This window comes from Anomalospiza imberbis, chromosome 3, assembly GCF_031753505.1.
Source record: "Anomalospiza imberbis isolate Cuckoo-Finch-1a 21T00152 chromosome 3, ASM3175350v1, whole genome shotgun sequence".
NCBI classification, from domain to species: domain Eukaryota; kingdom Metazoa; phylum Chordata; class Aves; order Passeriformes; family Viduidae; genus Anomalospiza; species Anomalospiza imberbis.
In genome coordinates, this window is record NC_089683.1 from 92,289,591 (window position 1) to 92,311,301 (window position 21,711).

Sequence of the window (21,711 nt, forward strand, 5' to 3'; positions counted from 1 at the left end):
AGACCAGGGTTGTAGGTTTTCCCTCTGCCCTCTCCAATCAAGAGTTCAAAGAATGTATTTTCGAATTACCTGTTACCCCAAAAATCTGCAGCTGTTGCTAGGACGCCAGAAAGGGCTGAGTGAATTTTCCTCCATGTTGTCAGTAAACAGAACTCTGACTTTCCAGGACAGATAAGGGAGTCAGAACAACCTTATGTATCCTAAAAGTTAACCAGCTCCTTATTCAATAGTAAGTTTGTTTACTAGAGAAAGAGATTTGGAAGACAATGAAATAAAAATGCATTTTCAAACATTATTGAAAGGAAATTTATACTACCTGTAGGAAATAAACAAAAACCAAAACAAAACAACCAAAAAAGGACTTGGCACAGAAATGCCAAGTTGGTCAATCCTGTCTAGGACCCAGGTGCTCACACTAACATTTAATCTCTTCATTTCAGAAATCAGGACTGCAAAGGGACAATCAAGATAATAAGCTGAGCTTCTCCTGCACTTCCATTTTTAAGTAAACTATCCTGTAGATGGTCATCAAGCAAGATCTGCACACAGTGGCACCCTCCACATGGTAAATCTCCAGTCTCTTTTGAAATAGTAAGAAAATCAGAAATTTCGCTCATTGGAATATTCAGAATTTAAGATTAATTCTGTGATACATGCCAGGGAAGGGAAAAAAAAAAAAGAAATCACATATTAGAAGTAAACCTAGATGAGAACAGCAACCAACAATTCCTTTTCTTCACATACAGCACTGTGATTTAGAGAGTTAGCTACAAGTGTAGGCTACAGATAATTTTTACGTCATTTAGTAAAAAGTACTCCTGGAAAGCTGTCTCCCACCCAGTAAGATATTGTTTGTTCAGAGTCTCATCTGCTGCTCCACGTGGCCAGCAGTTGACCTCAACAATCAGTCCAGAAAATCTGAAAAGCCCATGCTGATCTAACAACATCTGTCACAAATTCTGTGACACGGCTTCTTGCAATGATAGTGAGTTGCAAGTGTCTTATCTAGATTGTTTCTACCATCTTCCAGGCTTTCTTATAACCTCATACAGTTAAGAGTCTCCAGCTACCACCATGTTAAATCCCTTGATTTTAATTAAGATTTGAGTCAACCAAGACACTTCCGAGAGTAAGAAAGTACTGAAATGCTTTTGTATTAATAGCCCTATTTCTTACTGTTTAATTACAGAAGACAACAAGCAGTTAAGATGCAAAAAGTAATAAAAATTATCCTCTTGATCCTTAAAGTTAGTCTCTAGTAACTGGGTCTGCCACAATTCACCTTATTTCTACCACACATTCTAAAAAAAGAATTAAAGCACCATTGGTTCTTTAAACAAATAAAAACTCACCAAGCATACCAATCACTTGAACAGGAACAAAAAACACCCTAAAGTCACCCTTAACAAAATGTACAAGTGTAACAATACAAAGGTTACCTCAAGAGCATGCCAGCAGTTCAGAATCTAGCTGAAATTTAGTTCCATGCAACAACAAGGAAAACAGGGGGAAAAAATTGTCCAATGGACTGACACAGTTGGATCAGTGCTGCTTTTGAAAGCACTGAGTTTTGAGGAATTTGCACACGGCTAACCATATGAAGTTTTGTTCAGAGTGAAACTGTATTTATTAGAATAGTTAAAGAAGTTTCACTTCTTACACAGCTGAAGTGTTACATTTTCAAAAAACAATTACTCCCCCACTGCTCTTGTACTTGAAACAAGGTTGCTCCCACCTATAAGACAACTATAATGCTCTCCAATGCATTCATTTATGGCTTTGGCACACTCTGCTACTGTATTTGCTGCCATATTTAAAATCCATAAAGCAGTTTTAGTGACTGATCATATGGCAGGGTAAGCCTTTTTTGAATATACCCAGAGTCTCTAAAAAAATTAATTTAAAACAGGAATCTGCCTCTTTAAGGAGGAGACCTCTAAATTTAAGGGTGATAAATCTTATTATGGAATTCATATGCATAGCCAGGTCACTCAGTCAAGAAAATAGAGTAACTGATTTTTTGAATGGGAAATTGTTTCTCAAAAGATGTGAATATGGCATAGATACCACTTTAACTTAAAATTACAGAAACTGATACACAGGCCCAAGAATTGAAACTGCTTTCCCAAACAGAAAAGACAGCTCCTAAATAGCTTTTTAAATACTGAAATGCAATAAAGGTTTTTGTTATGGCAAAATAGAGATGCTTTCAAGAAGTCCTCCTAACAAGAGGGCAAATAAAGATCATTCCTACGTATGTAAACAGGTCATTTCTTTAAAAACCTAAGTCAGGTTACACTGAATGAGCCACAAGGTGAAAGTACCCAGAGATGCTGCACAAGCCACTTGTTACTCCAGGTAACTCACTCTTGTGCCAGGAAAATTAACCACCAAAAAAACCCAAGGGAGTACAGAAATGGAAGGACACTACAGACCAAGCTTCTGAGAGTGTCAAACCAAAATGTCAGAAGGGACAATTGCTATGATGCTCCATGTTCCCAAAATATGACCTTATTTACACTTCTCCACCAATGGAATTTTGACTATGCAATAAAGCCCTTGAGGGTGACAAGGGGGACTCAAGGAAGCATTTCACATCTACCCTGCTAAGAATTAAAAGAATAATCTGAGCAGCTCTGCTCCCTGTTTTACCCCTCAACACCTGTAGTGCTCTGCACACATTTTACCAGGGCACACAGCCAGCCATAAAGCAGGTGACGAAGTTGCGTGCCATACAGGCTCAGTAAAAATTTCAGCTTAATACCCATAATCTAGGACTGCATTAATAACATTTTCAATTCACAGGCACCTAAGCACTTTGATTTGTACCTTGTAAGTCTGAAGGGACAGCAACTGTATTTACAATTTAAGATCCCTTTAAGTCAACTGCAAAACTCCTGTCTGACTGACATTATGGTAGTTTATAATTAATGAGTGGTAATTATGAAGTATGCCATAAGTGGATCTGTGTTGCATATTATTAACAGATTAAAAATCTATTAATTTCCCCATCATTTCCTCACCATATCTAAGGATAAAATTAATTTTGAGTAAGATGATTTGACATCACACAAGAACATACAAGTCAACACAAACCAAGTTTGTTTGTTTATTTTCCAGAAACTTGAAGAAACACTCATGTAACTTTCACATGGCAATATTAGTGCTAAGTGAATATAAAAATACCGTTTATTGAAACCAAGGGTAGCTGTTAAACACAATTTAACAGAAGCAGAGAAACTTATCTTGTAGTTAATTTAGCACTTAGCTTTTAAATATTAAGGAGATGCATAGAGGAGTAATTTAATAGGAAATGTGTGCCAGAGGAAACAGTCAATCTAACTTTTCAAAACGCAAGGAAAACCCACCTCTTCCTTTGGATTCCTGTGTAAATCTGCGTGGAAATTAAAAGTACTGGATTAACTCCTTGGATAAATACATAGTTCACAAATTGGCTAAACAGGTGTTTCTTACTTTTCAAAGTCTTCACAGATCAGTAAGGAGACACTTTATGCTTATGTTGCAGTGTAAAGAACTATGATTAAGTTACACAGGGAATACAGGTGAAATCCTGGGCATGCTGCATTCAGTGACCCAACTCCCACCAACCTGAACAAGAACAGATCATCCTGAGCAGACAAATGGCAAACATTTGTGGGATCTCTTTGCGTAATTTAAGTGAGGTAGACATTTAGCCTCATAAATAAAAGGTTGAGATATTTTTTCATCTATTTTAAGCATACTCTAACAGTTACACTGTTTCTACCAAGAAGTTTAAATATGAAGTGTTCAGTAATGAGGGAACCTGCACTTTAAGTCCTCTCCCATTTGGTGAAATCACTTGGCTATTTTAAAACTCAAATTACATAATTTTGATGTATTTGGTTTATTTTGATCCTGCTTCCTACTCTTAAGGGAAAATGAACAAATATGTATTACCAAACCTTGCCCTTCCTGACTTTACTGTGGGACCAAGTCCATGTCTTTCAAGAGGGTGGTGATATTCATATCTTAATTTTTTCTTCTCAAAACAACAAGAACTGCTTTCCTACAGAATCCAACTATGCTGAAATGCACAAGTTTGTTTCCCATACATAATTCAAGACCTAAGTTCAGTTTTCACTATTTGTTGCTTTTACATAGACAGGGAACCAAAACTTTGCTGCTTAACAAGACTTCAATCTTACATGTATGTCGTATTTCAAGCATAGAATTTATAATGGAAAATACAGCACACTTTTCAAAAGTTTTACACAATCACACTAAATTAGAACCTTTTTAAAAAACCCACTTCCCCCCCCCATACTCTCCCATACAATTTTACATGGGATGAAATTAATAAAATAAAAACTATGTCTCTGTATTTTGAAGGACCAAGCATCTACAGAAATAAACCTATTAAATCACTTCTAAAAGCTCACTTGTTTATGCAGTGGTGCACTCTGCTAATCCTTTAATACAACTATAGCAGAAATGAAGCAGTTTCCTCCTTCATATTTAGAGACATTGCTGTGACTTTTTATTCCTGATTATTTTCAGATGAGCCTTCCTGCCCCACGCTATATTGTCCCCTTCTAAACTTGCTCAAATCACCTCCTCTTTCATTTCTGAGATCTACTGCATTGTCTGTCATCCACAGCTTGCCAACTCTCCCAGCACGTGATGGTCTCAGATACAAACTTCTAATAAGTCATTCGAAACTTGTATAAAATATGGAAAGCTTTTCTCCTATTGTAGGGAGTAACTTTATCATCTTTTAAATTCTTAGTGTTTTAAAAAAATTATTTACTAGAAATAGCACATCTTCCTTTTGCAGCATTGTTCTTGAATAGACATGCAAAAATATAATTTTTGCTGTTACTCTCACCTCCACCTCCCAACTTCTCATCAAAATTTGTATTTCTCTTCTGAATATTAGCATATCAACAAAACTGACAAACCCCATCAATTTCACCAAAGCTTCACTTGGTAAGATCAAGATATACAATGGACAGAGAAAAAACTTAGGATGAGAATGAGACAGACATCTTTTCCCAATAGTAAAGGCAGCGCAACAGCACCATTTCTATTTTTTTATCTATAGTCTCTTTTTTTCACCATATCCATTGCAGCAGTACATGCTACTCTTTTAGCAGGATATAGGTCTGCTGAATTCTGATCAGACTGTTTGTTCCCATAGTCTCCATGCCCTTAAAATACTGAGGCCTAGTATTCTGCATTTACATTTCAGCAGCCTTTCCCAGCTTCACTTCCCACCCCCAAATGTAGTTAAGCACTCCTGAATTTTAAATTCTCATGAAAAAACCCTCTCATTTGATGAGCCAGCTAATCTGCAAACAATTCCTGATGTACAGAACAAAAACCCTAAGCCTGTGAAGTTTCAGGAAGATCATGGGAAGCTCAAAATCCATGGCTGCAATGGAAAGTTATGAAGAAATTAGAAGAGAATATGGTAAGAAATATTTCCAGAAGGTTTCACAGCCAACAGGAGTGTTGAGACTCCAAACACTGAGCTCCCAGCAGCCACTGGAGAGCAGCTGACTTCTGCCCTCTCTTCCCACTTTGGCTTGTCCATCATCTCAGCAGTTCCATACCACGCCTCCACCCGTAATGCATTCCTGGGCTCTTGCTTACAGAAAATGACAGGTTTTGCCTACACTTGGGTGCTGTCCTAGCAGTACTGCAGACAAGAAGCCCAAAGAAAGCTCCCATGGCAGACAGGAGCAGCACAGCAGATCCTGAAGGAGCTCTACAAACCAGTTTGGTAAATACCAACTCACCAGTCCTGCTTCTGAGCTACAATTGGACCAACAAGAACTTGGACCACGTGAGATTCATTTGCATTAAGAACCAAGTGCTAAGCTCCAAAGAAGAGCAAGCATTAAACCTCAACACAATTCATGGTTTTTTTGTTTTTTTTTTTTTTTTTTAATATTGACACTATACAATTTACCTATCCTCTAGTGTTCAGAGTAATTTGAATTGGTTTTGCTGAAAATAAGAAAATTAGCCTGAGGAAGAGTTGCAAATAAAACTGTCCATACCTGGCATGGAAAACTTCAGTCCAAACAATACAGCAATGTTGTGAGCAGCTGAGAATAAGGTCTTGTGGAAGAAAACTGAAAGCAACCTTAACTGTGATCAACTCTGCTTTCAAGTCAGAAACATACTATGAAATAGGCATCTTGCAGACAACATTATTCACTGGCAGCAAATGCAGCAAAACTTGAGACAAACTAGTTCAATAATTTTCTGATGGAATCAATGATTCAGACTTTAAAAAGAAACTGTCACTATCTAGTTTCTAGTAGAGCATTTTGCCAAGGGAGTCTTGTAAAACAGGCGTTATTTACTACCTATTAATCCAATTGGGCTGCAGCTCCAACCCTCCAAATTCACATGCTGCTAAAAGCCGTAATTTTTTAACCTGCTAGATTAAAACAGGAGTCAGGACAACAAGTGTACAGAAGCTAAATTTTACAGCCTTCTCAATGTAAGTGTCTTTTTTAAAATCAGAACACAACACATATCCCCTCTGTGCTTTAAAAGAATATTCATCTGTCCAGAACTGTTGTTATGACACCTTTTCAAAAGCACTAAATGATTTTAAGATAGACAGATGTTAAAAAACCCCTCAAATCTACAGATTGAAGTAATCATCTTTTGATCAGATAGCCTGAAGAAATACCTAATTCCATTTGTATTTCCCACAGCAACTAACATTAAATTCAGCACCAGCAAAACTACTATCTGACTAAACCAGAAAGCAATGAATATGGAAAAAGAAATCTGATACAAAGCTGGCACACGAAGATGTGAAAGATTGAAATAGAAAAGTTCATGTGAAGATAGTCAATAGGCTCTATATTTAGGAGTTGCTTTTGATGGAAGTATATTCTAAGACCAAAAATTCAAGTCTACAGATAAAAAGGTCAATTTGTTAAGAATAAAAACCAAGATGTTCCACTCCATAAACTAGGAACAGTTCCTAAATATAGAAAAAAATTCAAACAGCTCGTTTTTCATGGAACTACTACAGCTTTTTCATCTGTTACAGGTTGTTTATTTCTCAAGACTGTAACTTCACTAAAAAGGAAGTTTTGACTACTTCATAGTATGTCCTGCTGAGATTATAGTAAAAGGTAAACATAAATTCCTCACAGAATATCCTCATTCTTCATCTGAATTAAAGGTTCTCACTTTTAAGGAAAAACTCATCCAAGATGATCACAGTAGTAAGAGATGTTGAATACAAAAGGTGGAGGATGAGGGACTGCAGAAGAGGAAATAATTAATCATGAGGGACACAAAAAAACAAGTGCAAATCTGAGAGAGAAAACTGTCCTTTCACTTATAAATATTTATTAAGGCTGTAGTAAAAGTAAACCATTCTAAAACTCTGAAGCACATTTTCCCTTGGGGAGCAAAGGCAACTTAATACGACAAGAAAATTCCTCTCAGCTGTTTTTAAATCCACTTATTTATGTCACTCTGAAGCACACTATGTGACTCAAAACCATTCAAAGTGTGAGGCTTGAACTGATCCTCAGATTTAATAACATTAAAATTTTACCTATCAGCAAGGTTACCAGGCCTGTCTGCAACATTCCCACAAAAGCTTAGCTTAGTTTAGAGCCAAAGCCAAGCTCTCTCTCAAGGGTTTAAGGAGAGAAAATAACCAGAGTTAACACCTATTTTACACCTTGTGTTTGAATGCTGACACTAGCACTTCTTAAAAATACCTCTCATTCCAGTACACTCCACCTCTGTAACTCTCAGCCCCACAGACATCCCTCTAACTACTGCTAGTCCACGGCTAAAAGATTTCTGGACCACTTTCCAACTCTTCTCTTGTGAGGGTAAGAAGCATCAGGAAATGTTTATTCTTTCCAGCTGCAGCTGACATCTTTGGTACACAGAATAAAAAAAAACCTATTTGCTTTACAACCAGACAGACCATATTAACTGCACTAAATAAAAATAACAAGTTGTGTCTTCTATTCACCACTTTCCACCTGTATTTCTACATGCTGCTTCAACCAAAAGTGACAGAGACAAGCATGCATACATCTACTGGAGAGAGTCAGATCAGGTTCCAAGGTCAAGTTGCATCTCTTTTTCAAAAATGAAGGTAACTGCCACGTTCTATTGCAGTCTCGTAAAACAATCTCCTATAGGGACAAATTTATCACTTCTCAAGATAATAAAAATAACACTACCTTTGCCAGATTTCTTTAAAAAGCAACACTCTGAGAATTGCCTGTGAAATGACAAAATTGTGCTGCGTTCCAGCACATTACTTTGGCTGAAGATTCTTAAAAATTCTTTTATTACACAAACTTTAGGTAACAAAACTAAAAGAAGGTGTTGGGGGGGGAATAAACAATCTTTTTTTCTTTTAAATATAATCACTGTGTTTTCAGTATTTCTTATTCAGATGTTAAATAATATAGTAAGATGGACACTGTCCTGAATAACAATGCTCTAGGAAATCTCCTAAATTAACTGAAGAACAAATTACTAAATTATTTTGAGTATCCTGCCATCAGTCAGGTTTTGCTGAGCTTTCACCTACACAGGACAGATATCATCACACACAAAGACAAGCTGAATGTTAATCACAACACGCAATCTTACCATCCCTCTTCTCCATCTCACTCCCCCCCAAAAAAACACCTCTGAAAGGAAGAGTTCCTGCTACTGGGGACTGTTACTCACTAGCAAGAGATGTGATGTATCACTGATAGGAGAAGAAATACACAGGCAAAGCACAGAATTTTGGTAATTCAGAGCAGCAGTACAATTAACTGCAGAAATATGTATTTTTAAGATTATCTGTCTAAAGGCTTTGAAACAATACAACTCTGAAAGTGTCTCACCATCTGAGCTGGCCATTCCAGTGGCAAATGAAACAGCCCCTACAGAAAAGGAAAAATCCCACAACACTCTCCACCTAAGAAGGTACTTTCTAAGGCGATGGGTAATTTCTATTTCTCTTCTGGAACATCTCTCCCTCAAGTAAAATAGATGCAAGTGCTTTAGGCCAGTCTGACAAACCTACTGGGGAGTTTTAAAATACTGTTTGTACTTATTTTAGAATATTGTCTCTTAAAAGTGATTAAACAAGACAATACCTATAAACAAGATGAAATATTTTACAGCAGCATAATACCAAATTGCTTTTCATCTTAAAATATTCCATTTTCTCCCAATACAGGTTTGAAATACCTCAGTTTTAACACTTATTTGAAGAGGTCTGAAAACGTAAAAACGTATCCTAATTACTAAGTGTATGCTGAGCACCCGTAGGCATCATTATATTGACTGTACTTTCCTTTTTCAGCCCATCCCTGGGAATTCTGGCTCATGATTCTGTAGATGATATTACACTGGCAGCATCAAGACTATTGCTGAATTCCATATCAACTTTAAAGAATAAAGCAAAGATTTATCTTCCCAAGACACATATGATTAGAACAAATAGTTTTATAAAACGATCCATTTGTAGAGAGAGCAAACTCTTTTTAGAACCTTTTCTGGTTTCAGAGGCAAGGAAGGTTTAAAAGGAAAAAGGAGAGAGGGAGCATTATGAAAAGAAACCATCCCATGTCCACAGCTACAGGACAAATCTAACATCACAAACCTAAGGGGGAAAAACAAGCAAAAGGAGGGCTGCTTGACTTTCTGCAAACTAGCTACTTGGGATACTACAGCTCATAAAAGCATATTTTGCCCGTAATTTCTGTTCTGAAGCGGGTCTCCAAGGCAAGACTTCACATCTGAATCATAAGCATAAAGACTGAAGGGATTTTCCTTTAAAAACTTAAGGCAATAAGGCAAATCAAACTACTATAAAACCCTGCATAACTGAAGAAATTCCTTTGCTGGTTTATGGCTTCAAATTTCCAAACATCTGAGCTGCTGATGCCATGCAAAATTTTTCTGCGTTACAAGTAAAAAGCTGTAAAACCACACTCACAAAACTACAAGACTTAATAATGCAGAGTTAAAAATTTAATATTAAAGTCCCAGCTCAGCAAAGAATGTAAACTTGGGACATTTTGCTGATTTAAGCTGGAATTGCTCCCTGCATAACACACACGTATGTTTAACTGTTTGCTGGACCAGGACTCAAACTTTCTGAAGTCTGCCACCTATGCGCAGCATTTACCAAGGGCCTCTACACAGTCTCAAGTGTGGTTTCTCAAATTAAGCTCTGAGGAAAATGTATTGTCTGAACAGCATGGAAACAGCAGAAACTGAATCTTGATTTCAAACAAATTATCCAGGTTATAAATCCCTCAAATCAATGTAGTGGACCAAGACGAGCACAACTTCATAGAGGAAGGAAAGCCCAAAACAAGCAGCGAGAACAACCCCACTGTGTTAAAACTTACACCCAAAACCACTGCCACAAACATTTTAAAACCAAACAAACAACCCTGCCCTTGTTACTCCCTTGCCTCAGCTTATTCCCAGTCAATAACATTTCTGCTAAGAGCCAGATTTATGACTCATGTACATCTGTCACTCAAAGAGCAGGAAAACGTGACAGCCTCAAAACACTAGAGACATGATTGTAAATGCCATAAAAATCAAACTTACAAAAAACCAAACTTAGTACCTAGGAATACTGTTAAGTTTGCTATATCTCATTCAGGTTCTGTATATTTGCTGCAAATCAGATTTTTTTTCACCATCATATGATGCAGATTCAAAAGCCTTAAGACTTTAAAGCCAGTGGAAGTAAAACTAACATGCTAGGTCACGTTAAGGTAATCGCTCTCCCTTATTTTTCAAGTCCCTGACAAATGCTTTAATAACAAGTTTTGTATTCTCTCCCCAGCATATCCTTTTCATAATTTAAAAAATATACAGAAATGTATTCGGATGTTCAAAGATGTAGATGGTTGCAATGAACTTCACTTCATTTTTGTGACCTAATGAACTGAGCCGTCTCAAATTTTAGAAGCAGCACAGCGGATAAAACCTTCACTGTCTATTTTCCGTTTCATCCAGAGTTTTCATTCACTTAAGAGTGTCTCCACACAGCACTGTGCTGGAGGAAGTCTCCGAGGCAACTCCTGGAGAGCAGCAAAACGTCGTTCCAGCCCTGTCCGAGAGCGGTGCGGAAGCACGGAGCAGCCGAAGGCGAACTCTCTCCGGTAACTCAGGATGCCATGCCTCGGGCAGAGCTCCTCTTCGCAAAACCCCCCGTGGGAGGAGCCACCGCTCGGTCCCAGATTTTAGCGCTCAATTGCCTGCACTCCTCACCTCAACTTATCGTCCACATTTTCCTCAATAAGACCTTAAAACACTCGCGAAACCGCCAGAAAAGGGGGGTGGCGAGTTAGTGGAGTCAGCGCCCGGGACAGCGGCGCTGGTTTGTGCGAGCAGAGGAGGAATTCCTGCCGCGGGTCCCTACCTGGAAAGCACCGGGGGCAGGGGAGGACACGGCTAAAGGGCAGAGGGCGCGGGGCAGGGGCCAAGCCAGGGCAGGCGGTGTGGGCAGCGGCACCTGCAGCCGGAGGGGAGGGCGGGAGGGCAGGCTCGTACCTTTGAGCTGGGGCAGCGGCGAGAGCTCCACCGGGCTGCCCTGGCTGCGGAACTGCGAGGAGCCCTGCGAGCGCTTCTGCCTCTGCGCCTTGCGCACCGATTTCCGTGTGAAGCCATCCACCTTCTCCGCGGCAGAGATGGCCGCCGACATGGCTGGGCGGCGGGGCGGCTCTCCACGAGCATATATTGTACCGGAGGGAGAAGCGGGCGGGCAAAAAACAAAGGGGCTTAAAAAAAAAAAAAAAAAAAAAAAAAAAAAAACAACAACGAAAAACACCACCAAAAACGAAGTCCTGGCTGCCCTCACGCACCGCACCGACAAGGAGAGGAGCGGAGCGGGCTCTGCCCGGCGCTGGGGAGGCTCCCGGGTCGCTCCTCAGTTCCTGCTTCCCTCGCCGTTTCCTCCCCGCGCGGAGCCGGCGGGGGAGCGGAAGGGGGGAGGAGGAGGAGGAAAGGGAAAACAAACAAACAAACGCAAAGACAACTTCGCCCGGCGGGGCGGAGGCCGGCGAGTGCCAAACTTTCCCTCCCGGGGTCCCTCTGTCCTCAGGGCAGGCGAGGCGCGACCCGCTGCGGGACGGGCTCGGCGGCGCCGCTGCCCCGCTCCCGCTTCGTTCGCTCCGCGTCCCCTTCAGTCGAGCCCGCTGTCATCAGCCGAGCTCGCCCCTGGACTTCAGCCGCTCGCTTCCACACGCCCCTTGTCCGCCTTCAGCCGCCGCCGGGCGCTCCCCGCGCCTCCGCCGTCATCCCGCCTGGCCGCGCTCCGCTGGGAGCCGTCGCGCGTGGCGCCGCCAGAACCCCGGAGCCGCCGGGCAGCGGCCGTGCAACTTGGCGGAGCGAGCGGAGTTGAGCGGGGGAGGGGCGGGGCGAGGGCGGTGGCAGCGGCCGCGGTTGGCGGCGACAGGTGATTGACGGCCCAGAGCGACCAATGGCGGGAGAGGAGTGCGGAACGCCCCCCTCTCCGCCCGCGGCGGCCTGGGCAGAACGCGGGAGTTGGGCCGCGCGCCGGGGACCGGATGATTGACAGCCAGTTCCTCCAACCGGGAGCGGGGGAGGCGGGGCGGGCGGGGTTTCCCGGCGGGGGAAGGGGAACGGGAACGGGAACGGGAACGAGAACGGGAAGGGGAAGGGGTGGGATGGCGGGCGGGGCGCGCGCCGGCCAATCCCGCGGCGGGGAGGGAAGCGGCGCAGCGGGTACGGCGGGTCCCGCGCCCTCCGGGGCGCGCCCGGGATGCCGCTCACAGGGACACCGCCGAAAGGGTGTTTGACCGGGAGCCGAGAGCGCCGGGAGTCGCGGCAGCGCGCGGTGCGCTCCCAAGCCCATCTCCGTGCCATCTCCCCACTCACTGCTCCCAACTTTTTTGTTTTTTCGCCCACCCTTCCGGCGCCTCAGCGCTTTATGTCTCCTCTCCGCCTCCGCTGGACTCGGCTGTTTGACGGTCGGCGCGGCCGCGGTGTTTTCCCTTCCCGGCAGCGAGGCACCGGCTCGTGTGGCGGGCTGGAGGCGGCATTGCCCGAGCCGAGCACGTGCCGGGGTTCCAGGGCTGGACGCGCACCGAGGAACCGATCCCGCTGCTCTGCGCGGCTGCGGTGGCTCGGGCTGCAGCCTGGCCGTAAGAAAGGAGACTTGTGACAGCCGCAGCACGCAAAAGCCACGACTGTGTGTGCGCTGCGGGGCTGCAGTAAAATCTGACCTGCGCTGGCCCATTTCCATATACAGTTCCCCCCTCCCCCGTTCGGAACTGCTAACACGCGGGATGCCTTGTCTTGTAGCCATTCACGTGGAGCTGAGTTTTAAGCACGTCAGCGCATTTCTTTTTGCTACGTAGGTTTGGATACCAATTCAGCAAATAAGTATTTATAGTATTTTAAGCACACACTCAAGTTTCAGTAGCTGGGGTAGGGCATAAATACAGTAAGATCACCATAAATGTTTGTAAAATGCCTTCATGACATGAGTTGGACTTTAATCTTTGTGTGTATAAACTATAAATCAAAAGCCAAATGATTGTAGCTTTACGTGAATATAAAAGACTAAGAGTGTGGAAGCCTGTTGGGTAGAAACTGATCTCTCTGTCTCCTGTCTCTTTTCATTTTCCTTTCCTCTATCAGCACAGTCTCTAATTTGTGCACGTCTCATCTTCTTTGCTTTTGGTGAAATAATCTTTAGTAGAGAGAGGGAGTATGGGCCATTCTCTTGAGTTGGACTCAGTGATCCCTCTGGGTCTTTTCTGGCTTAGAATATTCTATAACGCCTATGAGCTGAGCTGAGAGAATCCTTTTCTCTACACTTCAGATTAAATTCTGGGTAGAACATATCTAGAAATTATAGAGTACTAGTGTAATATATTTTATCATTCTTGTAGGAGTTGTAGACTTTTCATTTAATTTCTTTATATTACAAAATCAATGTTACAGACAACATAGCACTCTTTAGGCACTTGTCCTTTAAACTGCCAGCTCCTGTATTGATTGCAGTAAAAGAAATCCTTGCATTCATTACCTGGTTAATTTTCACTTCACTTCAAGGCCCACAGTTCTCATTGAGAGATCACTGGGGCCAAGCCCCTGTATCGGTGTATTCCTCTGTTCCTGCCTGCCGTCCAACAGCTGTCATTTTCTTCTGCACCCATTTTTAGAAACTGACACTGCCCAGCATGTCCTGTGTACTGTTTATTGGCAACTCAAGCCTTGCTGTCAGTTCCCAGGGTTAGAGGTTCATCAGTATTTCAGAGTTTGTTAAGGAAGCTTTATGCAAGTTCTAGTTAATGTAAAAATGTTGTTTTTTCTGCGGTTTAAAGTGTTTTCCCCAAGGTTGCTTAGGCTTAGAAGTGCTGTTTGAAAATGTGCTGTAAAAAATCTGTTGGCAGTTGAAATTCATGACAGCAAGACCTCCTTGCAATGATGGGATTTTCATATTTACTGCACTGTAATATATTTTCAGACTGCATCTTCATGTATCATTTGTAAAAGAAATATTGGTGAAATCTGAGTCAGCTACACAAAACAAAACGTTTATTCTCTCAAATGAGAAGTACTTTTAACCACTGAGTTTTCTTTTGCTTTTTTAATATAACTCTTCTGTTTCAGAAAAGAATGAGCAGCATTGCTGGTGACGAGCTATGGTTTCCCAAACTGAAATGCTAATGCTTGTTTTAAGTTACACTTGAAGTCATTGGAATTACATCGATGTATGAAATCATTGGAACATACAGGCCTGCTGGACTGGGGTATTCGGAGATAAAAAATGAAAGCAAGAGCTGTGAGTGGCAGTCTGAAATAACTGTGTTTGAGAGGGCTGGAGATGGCCCTTCCCCGCTTTCTGCTTCCTACACAGCTGTCGGAGCTGCTCTGAGTCAGCTTCTGAAGCCCCTGGTTTTCAGAGTGTATTTAAAGGCACACAGGGACGATGCCAGGTTACAAGCTGCTGGCTCCACATTCAATTCATCAAAGTCCATGGTGTCCACAGAGAATGTTGTGAATAGTAATTTTATGCCAAGTTATCCCCACTCCTAAATCAGGCTCCTCAATATGCACTGAGGCCTTGATTCTGCAAAACCTCTCGCATATCTCTAGCTTTGAAGAAGGCTCATTATCATTCATGATCATTATTCAGAACGGAGGAGCAGCATTCTGGAGCAGATTTTACTGAAAGTCACATTTACAGTTCTTTTCATTTAGCCACAGACAATTATTTCCTGCACTTTCTTATCATGTTTTTACCCAGAAGAGAAACCTTTGGAAAGGTGAACAAGAACATGACGCATCATTAACTTGCAGAATGCTGGCCAAGCTGTCTTGCAAACCCGGTGCTTCAAGTACTACGTTGCTACCAGATTTTTGCTGTAGGGAGTTGCCTGGCTGTCAGCAGATGAAGAGTTAACTACAGCTGTGCTTTCCCATTCATCCATACTGATGCTTGGAGGCCAAGCTGCCAGAAATCTAGCTCTTCTCAGAGACAGTGGGAGGAATATTTTAGTAAAGAGAATGCCCTAAGTGGGTGAACTCTCAGCCAAGAAAGTTTGTGGAGAAAATTTTATTTCCCTCTCAAAATGAAAATGAAAAGCCCTGTTGACTGCAACTGTGCTTATGTTTACTACTGCACAACCCCAGCATTTTTTCAAGGTATTTCATAGAATCATAGAATGTCCTGGGTTGGAAGGGACTTTAAAGATCATCTTGTTCCAAACACTTTGCCATGGGCAAGGACACCTTCCACTAGACCAGGTTGCCAAAGCCCCATCCAACCTGGCCTTGAACTCTTCCAGGGATGAGGCATTCACAATTTCTCTGGGTAACCTGTTCCAGTGCCTCACCACCCTCACAGTGATGAACTTCTTCCCAATATGTGATCTAAATCTACCCTTTTTCAGTTTAAGCCATGGTCCCTTGTCCTGTCACTACATGCCCTTCTAGTCAGTCCCTCTCCAGCTCTCTTTTAGACCCCCTTTAGATATAGACAGTGCTCTAATGTCTCCCTGGAATCTTCTCTTTTCCAGGCTGAAAAACTCCAACTCACTCAGCCTGTCTGCAAATGTGAGGGGCTTAGTCCTAGATTAAAATACTTCCTGGACTAATGCGCCAGTAAAACCAAGTGAGATATTCACCTAGTTCAAGATAAACTGTATGTTTACATGTTCTGTAGTCTATATTGTGTAGTAGATGTCTAGCATAAGTGTTCCCAAGTCTTCTGCTTGATAAATCCTTGAATAATACTGCATTAGTTATCTCAGGGCCATTTGTCACCTTCCTCCCAGGGCAGAATTTGAAATTCATGGATTGGAATTCAGAGGTTAGTTGGCAAGGTCTTCTTTGTAAGGGTTCTGAGTTTGACCTCCTTCACTATACCTATGAATCCATCGTTACAATCTTTGTGGGTTTATTGTTGGTCAAATGCCCATGTACCCCCTAGATTTACTCCTTTCCTGCTGTGAGATAGGTTTAGAAGGAAGGTAAAGCAGGATCAAAACTTTATAAGGGTATAAAGAAAACGTTACCAGTAACTAAAAGAATAATAATAATAATCATCAGAATGAAACCTTTAGAACATTTCTCCTTCCTCTACAACCTTTTCTTTCCCACTAACAAAGCACAGAAACAATTCAGTTAGTTTTTCACTTCTAGAACAGTCTTTCTTCGGTTCACTTAGGGAGAGGAGTCCCTCTTGTCAATTTATGGAGATTTCTCCACAAGAAAACAGTTCTCCCATGGTTTTTGATTTCCACAAACAGCAGTTGCCCAGAAATCTGCAATTGTGAAGTCTCTCCCTTTTTTCACAGCTTTTCCCACAGATGTGTTTATGGGCCATGTCAACTTACGGGATACTATTTTAAGGATGAGCTGTTTAAGAGCAAAGGTTCTCCTTATCTATCTCTGAGATCACCTTCATCTCTGGGAACAGAGGTCTTCTTTCTTTGGGGGCAAAGCGTCTTCATCACTATTCTCTCTCTGTTCAAACTCGTCATGCGATCACAGCTACTTCAATATCTGCTTACTTTAGCATAAATGCCTTTGCTCAATTTGAACCCTTCATCCCCCATACTTTTCAATGGGTTACAGGGAAAAAAAGAGTCCAATATTCTCCATAGCTTTACAAGAGGATTTCAGCCCCAAGGTCAAGGCATCTCGTCATCCCTCCCACCTGTGACTTGACTATTTCTTCACTGACCTTGGTGTATTCATGTTGTTCCTCTACGTGTCCTCACTCTGTGCTTTTCTCTCACTCGAGAGAGGATTGATCTCTGTGGGTCTCATCTGTGCACTGAAAGAGTCAGTATCTCATCCGGGGCCTGCAGATGGTGACGTGATCCCTGCCAGGCAGCAATGCAGTCGCGATGATGGATTTGAGGCCACTCTGGGGGCTGTGTTACAATCTCAAGGGGCCCAGAGTCCCCTGTGGTGCTAGGACAGCCCCTTGGCAGCTGTTCATAGAGGTGTGTCCATCTTTCTCAGTGGTTTAACAGATTGCAAATTCTCAAGGTTAATTACTGATAAGTTTTTTGAGATGGAGGAAACTAGTAGCAGCTTCTCTTAGAAAGTTACTTCTGTGATTGGCTCCAACGCAAAGCCAGCACACTGGAGCAGCGCACAAAGATCTTCCTGCACTCAGGGCACTCACAGGGCTTCCCTTAGTGCTGCCTCCGTTGGTGTCTGGTCAAGGCTGAGATTTGCCTGAACCTCTTCCCACACTCAGGACACTCGTAGGGCCTCTCCCCAGTGTGGATGCGCCAGTGGGTGATGAGGTGGGAGTTGTGCTTAAAGCTCTTCCCACAGTCGGGGCAGCAGAAAGGCCTCTCCTCCGTGTGAATCCGCTGGTGCAGGAGAAGATTGGCCCTACTCTGAAACCTCTTCCTGCATTCATCACACTCGTAGGGCCTTTCCCCGGTATGGCTCCTCATGTGTACAACCAGGTGGGAGAGCCTCTTGAAGCTCTTTTGACACTCCCCACACTCATAGGGCCGTTCCCCAGTGTGGATTCTCCAGTGGTAGATCAGGTAGGATCTCTTGCTGAAGCTCTTCCCACATTTTGAGCAGTTGTGGGACTTCTCATCGTGAAGCTGCTCATGGACCCCCAGCTCCGAGCTCTGGCCGCATCTCCGGCCACCTCCCCAGCCCAGAATGGGTTGGTCCTCCTTAGATCCCCACGATCTGCAGCCATTCCTTGTGTCGGATCTCTGAGGCTTTTCCTCTCTGTTAGATTCTTGTGCCATGGAGCCTCTCAAAACGGCTTCTGCCTCGAGGTGCTGACACAGGTATTTGTCCTCCCTGGTCTCCATTCTCAATTCCTTCCAGAGTCAGAATCCAACCTGGCACTCTGTTGCTCAAGATGTTGGTAGCTGTCCTATTAAATGGTGGCTGCAATCCTCCTGCAGTGACAGATGTGGTTCTGTTGAAGCAGTGATCCTGTAGAAGGGTGTAGATTTCCTCGAAAGACCCAGTGGTGGTGTAGATGGATCTGGTCTTCCTGTGGGAATCCTGTGGGAAAAAGCTGACTTTGGTGTTCCACAGCTCAGATTATATCCAGGTAGGAATGCTTGGCTCCTCCCTCTGGGCGGAGCTTCTCACAATGGGATGATGCAATTTATCAGTGAGACTCAATGGCCCATTAACAGAAGATACCTCCCCAAGGGAGGATTGGTTGTGGAAGAGATAAAGAAAACTGCCCAATTAACAGAAGATAACTGCCATGCCTCAAACACATGGCAATAGAATACACACCCCAGCTACATCTTGTAACACAGTCTTTCCATGCAAAACTATGTGTATGGGTATATGCAGGCAATGGATTGTTAAAACTAGCTCTGATTCTTGTTGTGATTTTAAAAACCTTTGAATTGAGTCTTCTGTCAGACAATCCAGTGTGATTGTGTTGCAAATAAAAAATGTATTTTAAGAATTTTGTATGCACAAGCAAAAATACACTGCTTATTGTAACTGATAGTCCAATGAAAATGCATCCCAATTTAACTCCTTAATTCTGCCTGTGTCTTGAACTGTAATTTCGGGTGTAAACAGTGCTGTCTGACAATTCAACTGCAATCTTTCTGGCTCAGTAAGATGCAAAGCATCCCTTAGGGACATAGGTTTACAATTAAGCTTTCAACTAAGCATCTTTGGCATAATGACATTTCCTTTGCAAGAATCTACAGAATGTGAGCATATGTGTTTTAATTAATCTGTTCTCTGTGCTGAAGATTTATTTTCATTTTGTATATATAAAATGGGTAAAGATCTTCAGCAAGTGGAGTGGATTCGTAGTATTTTTAAATGTAACAAATGGTACCTGTATTCACTGAAATGCAAAAATGACACCAAGCCCCACCAACCAGCTGCCACTGCCAGCAAAAAAAACACTGTAGCCTTTCCACTACCGCTTCCTACATGCTTTTGTCTGTGGCAAATCAGACCCTTTTTTGTCTGTGGCAAAAAAACGCCCATGAGCACTATTTTCAGCTTTAAAGATTGTTCAACACAGTGTTTAGGAAAGAGGGAACTACTTCTGGTGTGAAATACTTGCATGTAAAAAAGCACACCTGGAAGCCTGAGTTCTTTCAGAAGTAATTCCTAATGCTCAGTGAAGGGAATTAAAGAAACAGCAAGGTTTATTCTGTCAGCTTCTTAGCAAGCTAACAAGAATTACTGCATGCTAAGAATCAGCTTAATGAATGTGGCAGCCAGGAAAGTACAAAACATGGCCAAGAGTTGCAAACCAGACATATATATATAGGCTGTTATGCAGAGAAATGAAGAGGATAGGGAAAATCTCTCCCTAAATCTAAGGTGGAAAGGCTTTGCTGTACCAGGATTTCCGAGCACTTTGACGGTGTAAAAGACTTTCTGTAAAATATTGTGTCTGCATCTAGAATTGTAATTCTATTCCTTTGTAGTTCTATTCTCTGAGGAGAATAATAGCAGAGAAGTATTTTTATATTTTCATGTGTTTCTGCTGCGATTCAGCAACTGGAAACAGAGCCAAGTCCACAGAGCAGCCAGCTCTCCACAGCCCACGGTGACCGGGCTGGCACCCATCGCCTGCAAATCTGCCCTCAAACCAGGCTCAGGTCCCAAAAATACCTTTTCAGCAGCATTGTTTAACCTCATTTTGCAAAACCAGAATGAGTGATACTAGTCAGGAAGAGTCCTAAATATTGATTTAATTAAAATCAATCCTTCCACTCCCCAATTAATGAATGAAATGAAGTCACATGCCCTTGTGGATACTACTGATTTGTTGTATGGGTTGCAAAGTTTTTTGTGTGCAGTTGTTTCAGTTTTCAAGTGTTTTCAGAGCTGCAAGAGACTTAAAAGTGACAGCTGTGGCTTTTATGTAATGACATTATTTCCAGAGCTAGATCTTTGGGAAAAAAAATTAAAAGTAAGACTTGAAATAGAGTCATAAGTGTGAGTAAGCACACAGAAGAGATTGACATGAGCTTTAGAGAAATGTAAATAATGTTTATAGTAATTTACTCATTTGTTCTTTTGTCTGTAACATCCAAAAATATCTATTTTTGCTAGCAGATGCACTAAATGGTCTTACTGGTATTTCAGAAGGCCGTGCCTCCATGTTAGGACTTGTCTGCCTCGGGGAAATGTGCTGCCCTTCCTACAGCACCAGAGCCGCGGTGGTTGAGTTAAAGCAGCGCAGTAATGCCCGTGATCTTTCCTTACGCAGATGTGCTCTGAGTCACGAGGGTAAAGGCAGTGGAGCTCCTTTCTGCCCCAGTGAAACGTGACATTACAGCAGAAGCTTTCCCTCACAAGTCACCGTGGGGAGCAGGATCCCGGCTTTTCCCGGCTTCTGCTGAAGGATGGAGCACCTTCGGTGACCTGACTTGCTCTCCCTGCAGCGGAACTGACACCACAACCACCAAGCACAGACCGTGCAGCAAGCTCACTTAATCCTCCCCAGCGAGCACATGAGCCACAGTTTGCCTTTCAGTCTGTAAATTGTTCTTTTGTTTTGCAGGCTTTACTGAACACAGTTTTATTTCATGTGACTGTGCTATTTATGGTGGAGTAAATATTGCCGGGGGTCTATTTAAAAAGGCCAATGACCTGGATTTTTTTCCATTTGAATTATCTCCAAGAGTCAGAAATGTTTAACAACTGATTTTACCCCTGCCTTGTTTCTGTAGACTGCAATCATTTCTAACATCTTAGATCAACACCAACTAAAAAGACAAAGGTTTTGAGTGAAATAAAACTGCATGTAGTATGAACGTGATCAGACAGTATGTGACCTTGGCATTTCTGGAAGAGCTGAATTCCATCCTGATTTACCAGTTGACAACATAGCATGTTTTAAACCTCTGAATATAAGTCTTTTTGTACTGTTGTAGTAATTTGAGTTTATAAGTCTGGTTTGTTTCTTTTATTGCTGTTTTTACAAAACCAATTTTCAAGTGTGTTTTCGCAAATTTTAAGTAAATAAATAGACAAAACATGTTTTCAGAAAGGGAAGATTTAAACAGGCAAATGTTCTTCTTGCTGTTCCTGCAACCGAAATAGAGGTATCCCTTTGCTATTTAAGAAAGAGAAAGTTGAACATTGCAGGGGAAATAGTGCTATATTTTCACTTTCAAAAAAGAGCTTTGTGAATGCAAACAGGTCACCAATTAGCTGAAATATTTAATAGGTTTGAGTATTCTTAGA

At 42.2% G+C, this 21,711-nt stretch overlaps 1 protein-coding gene across 2 annotated transcripts in view; it reads right to left on the reverse strand.

Annotated features, from left to right (window-relative positions):
* Positions 1-12,390, reverse strand: part of PPP2R5A (protein phosphatase 2 regulatory subunit B'alpha) — a 41,930-nt gene extending 29,540 nt beyond the window's left edge. The window contains exons 1-2 of one of the 2 annotated variants that reach the window (XM_068185727.1): positions 12,031-12,390; positions 11,557-11,783 (exon numbers count right to left, since the gene is read on the reverse strand). In XM_068185727.1, coding sequence (XP_068041828.1) covers positions 11,557-11,707 — 151 coding nt within the window. In that variant the 5' untranslated portion in view covers positions 11,708-11,783; positions 12,031-12,390. Of the gene's footprint in view, positions 1-11,556 lie in introns of both variants that reach the window. The other variant, XM_068185726.1, reaches the window with a different exon arrangement.
* Between the last annotated feature and the right edge of the window lie 9,321 nt (positions 12,391-21,711).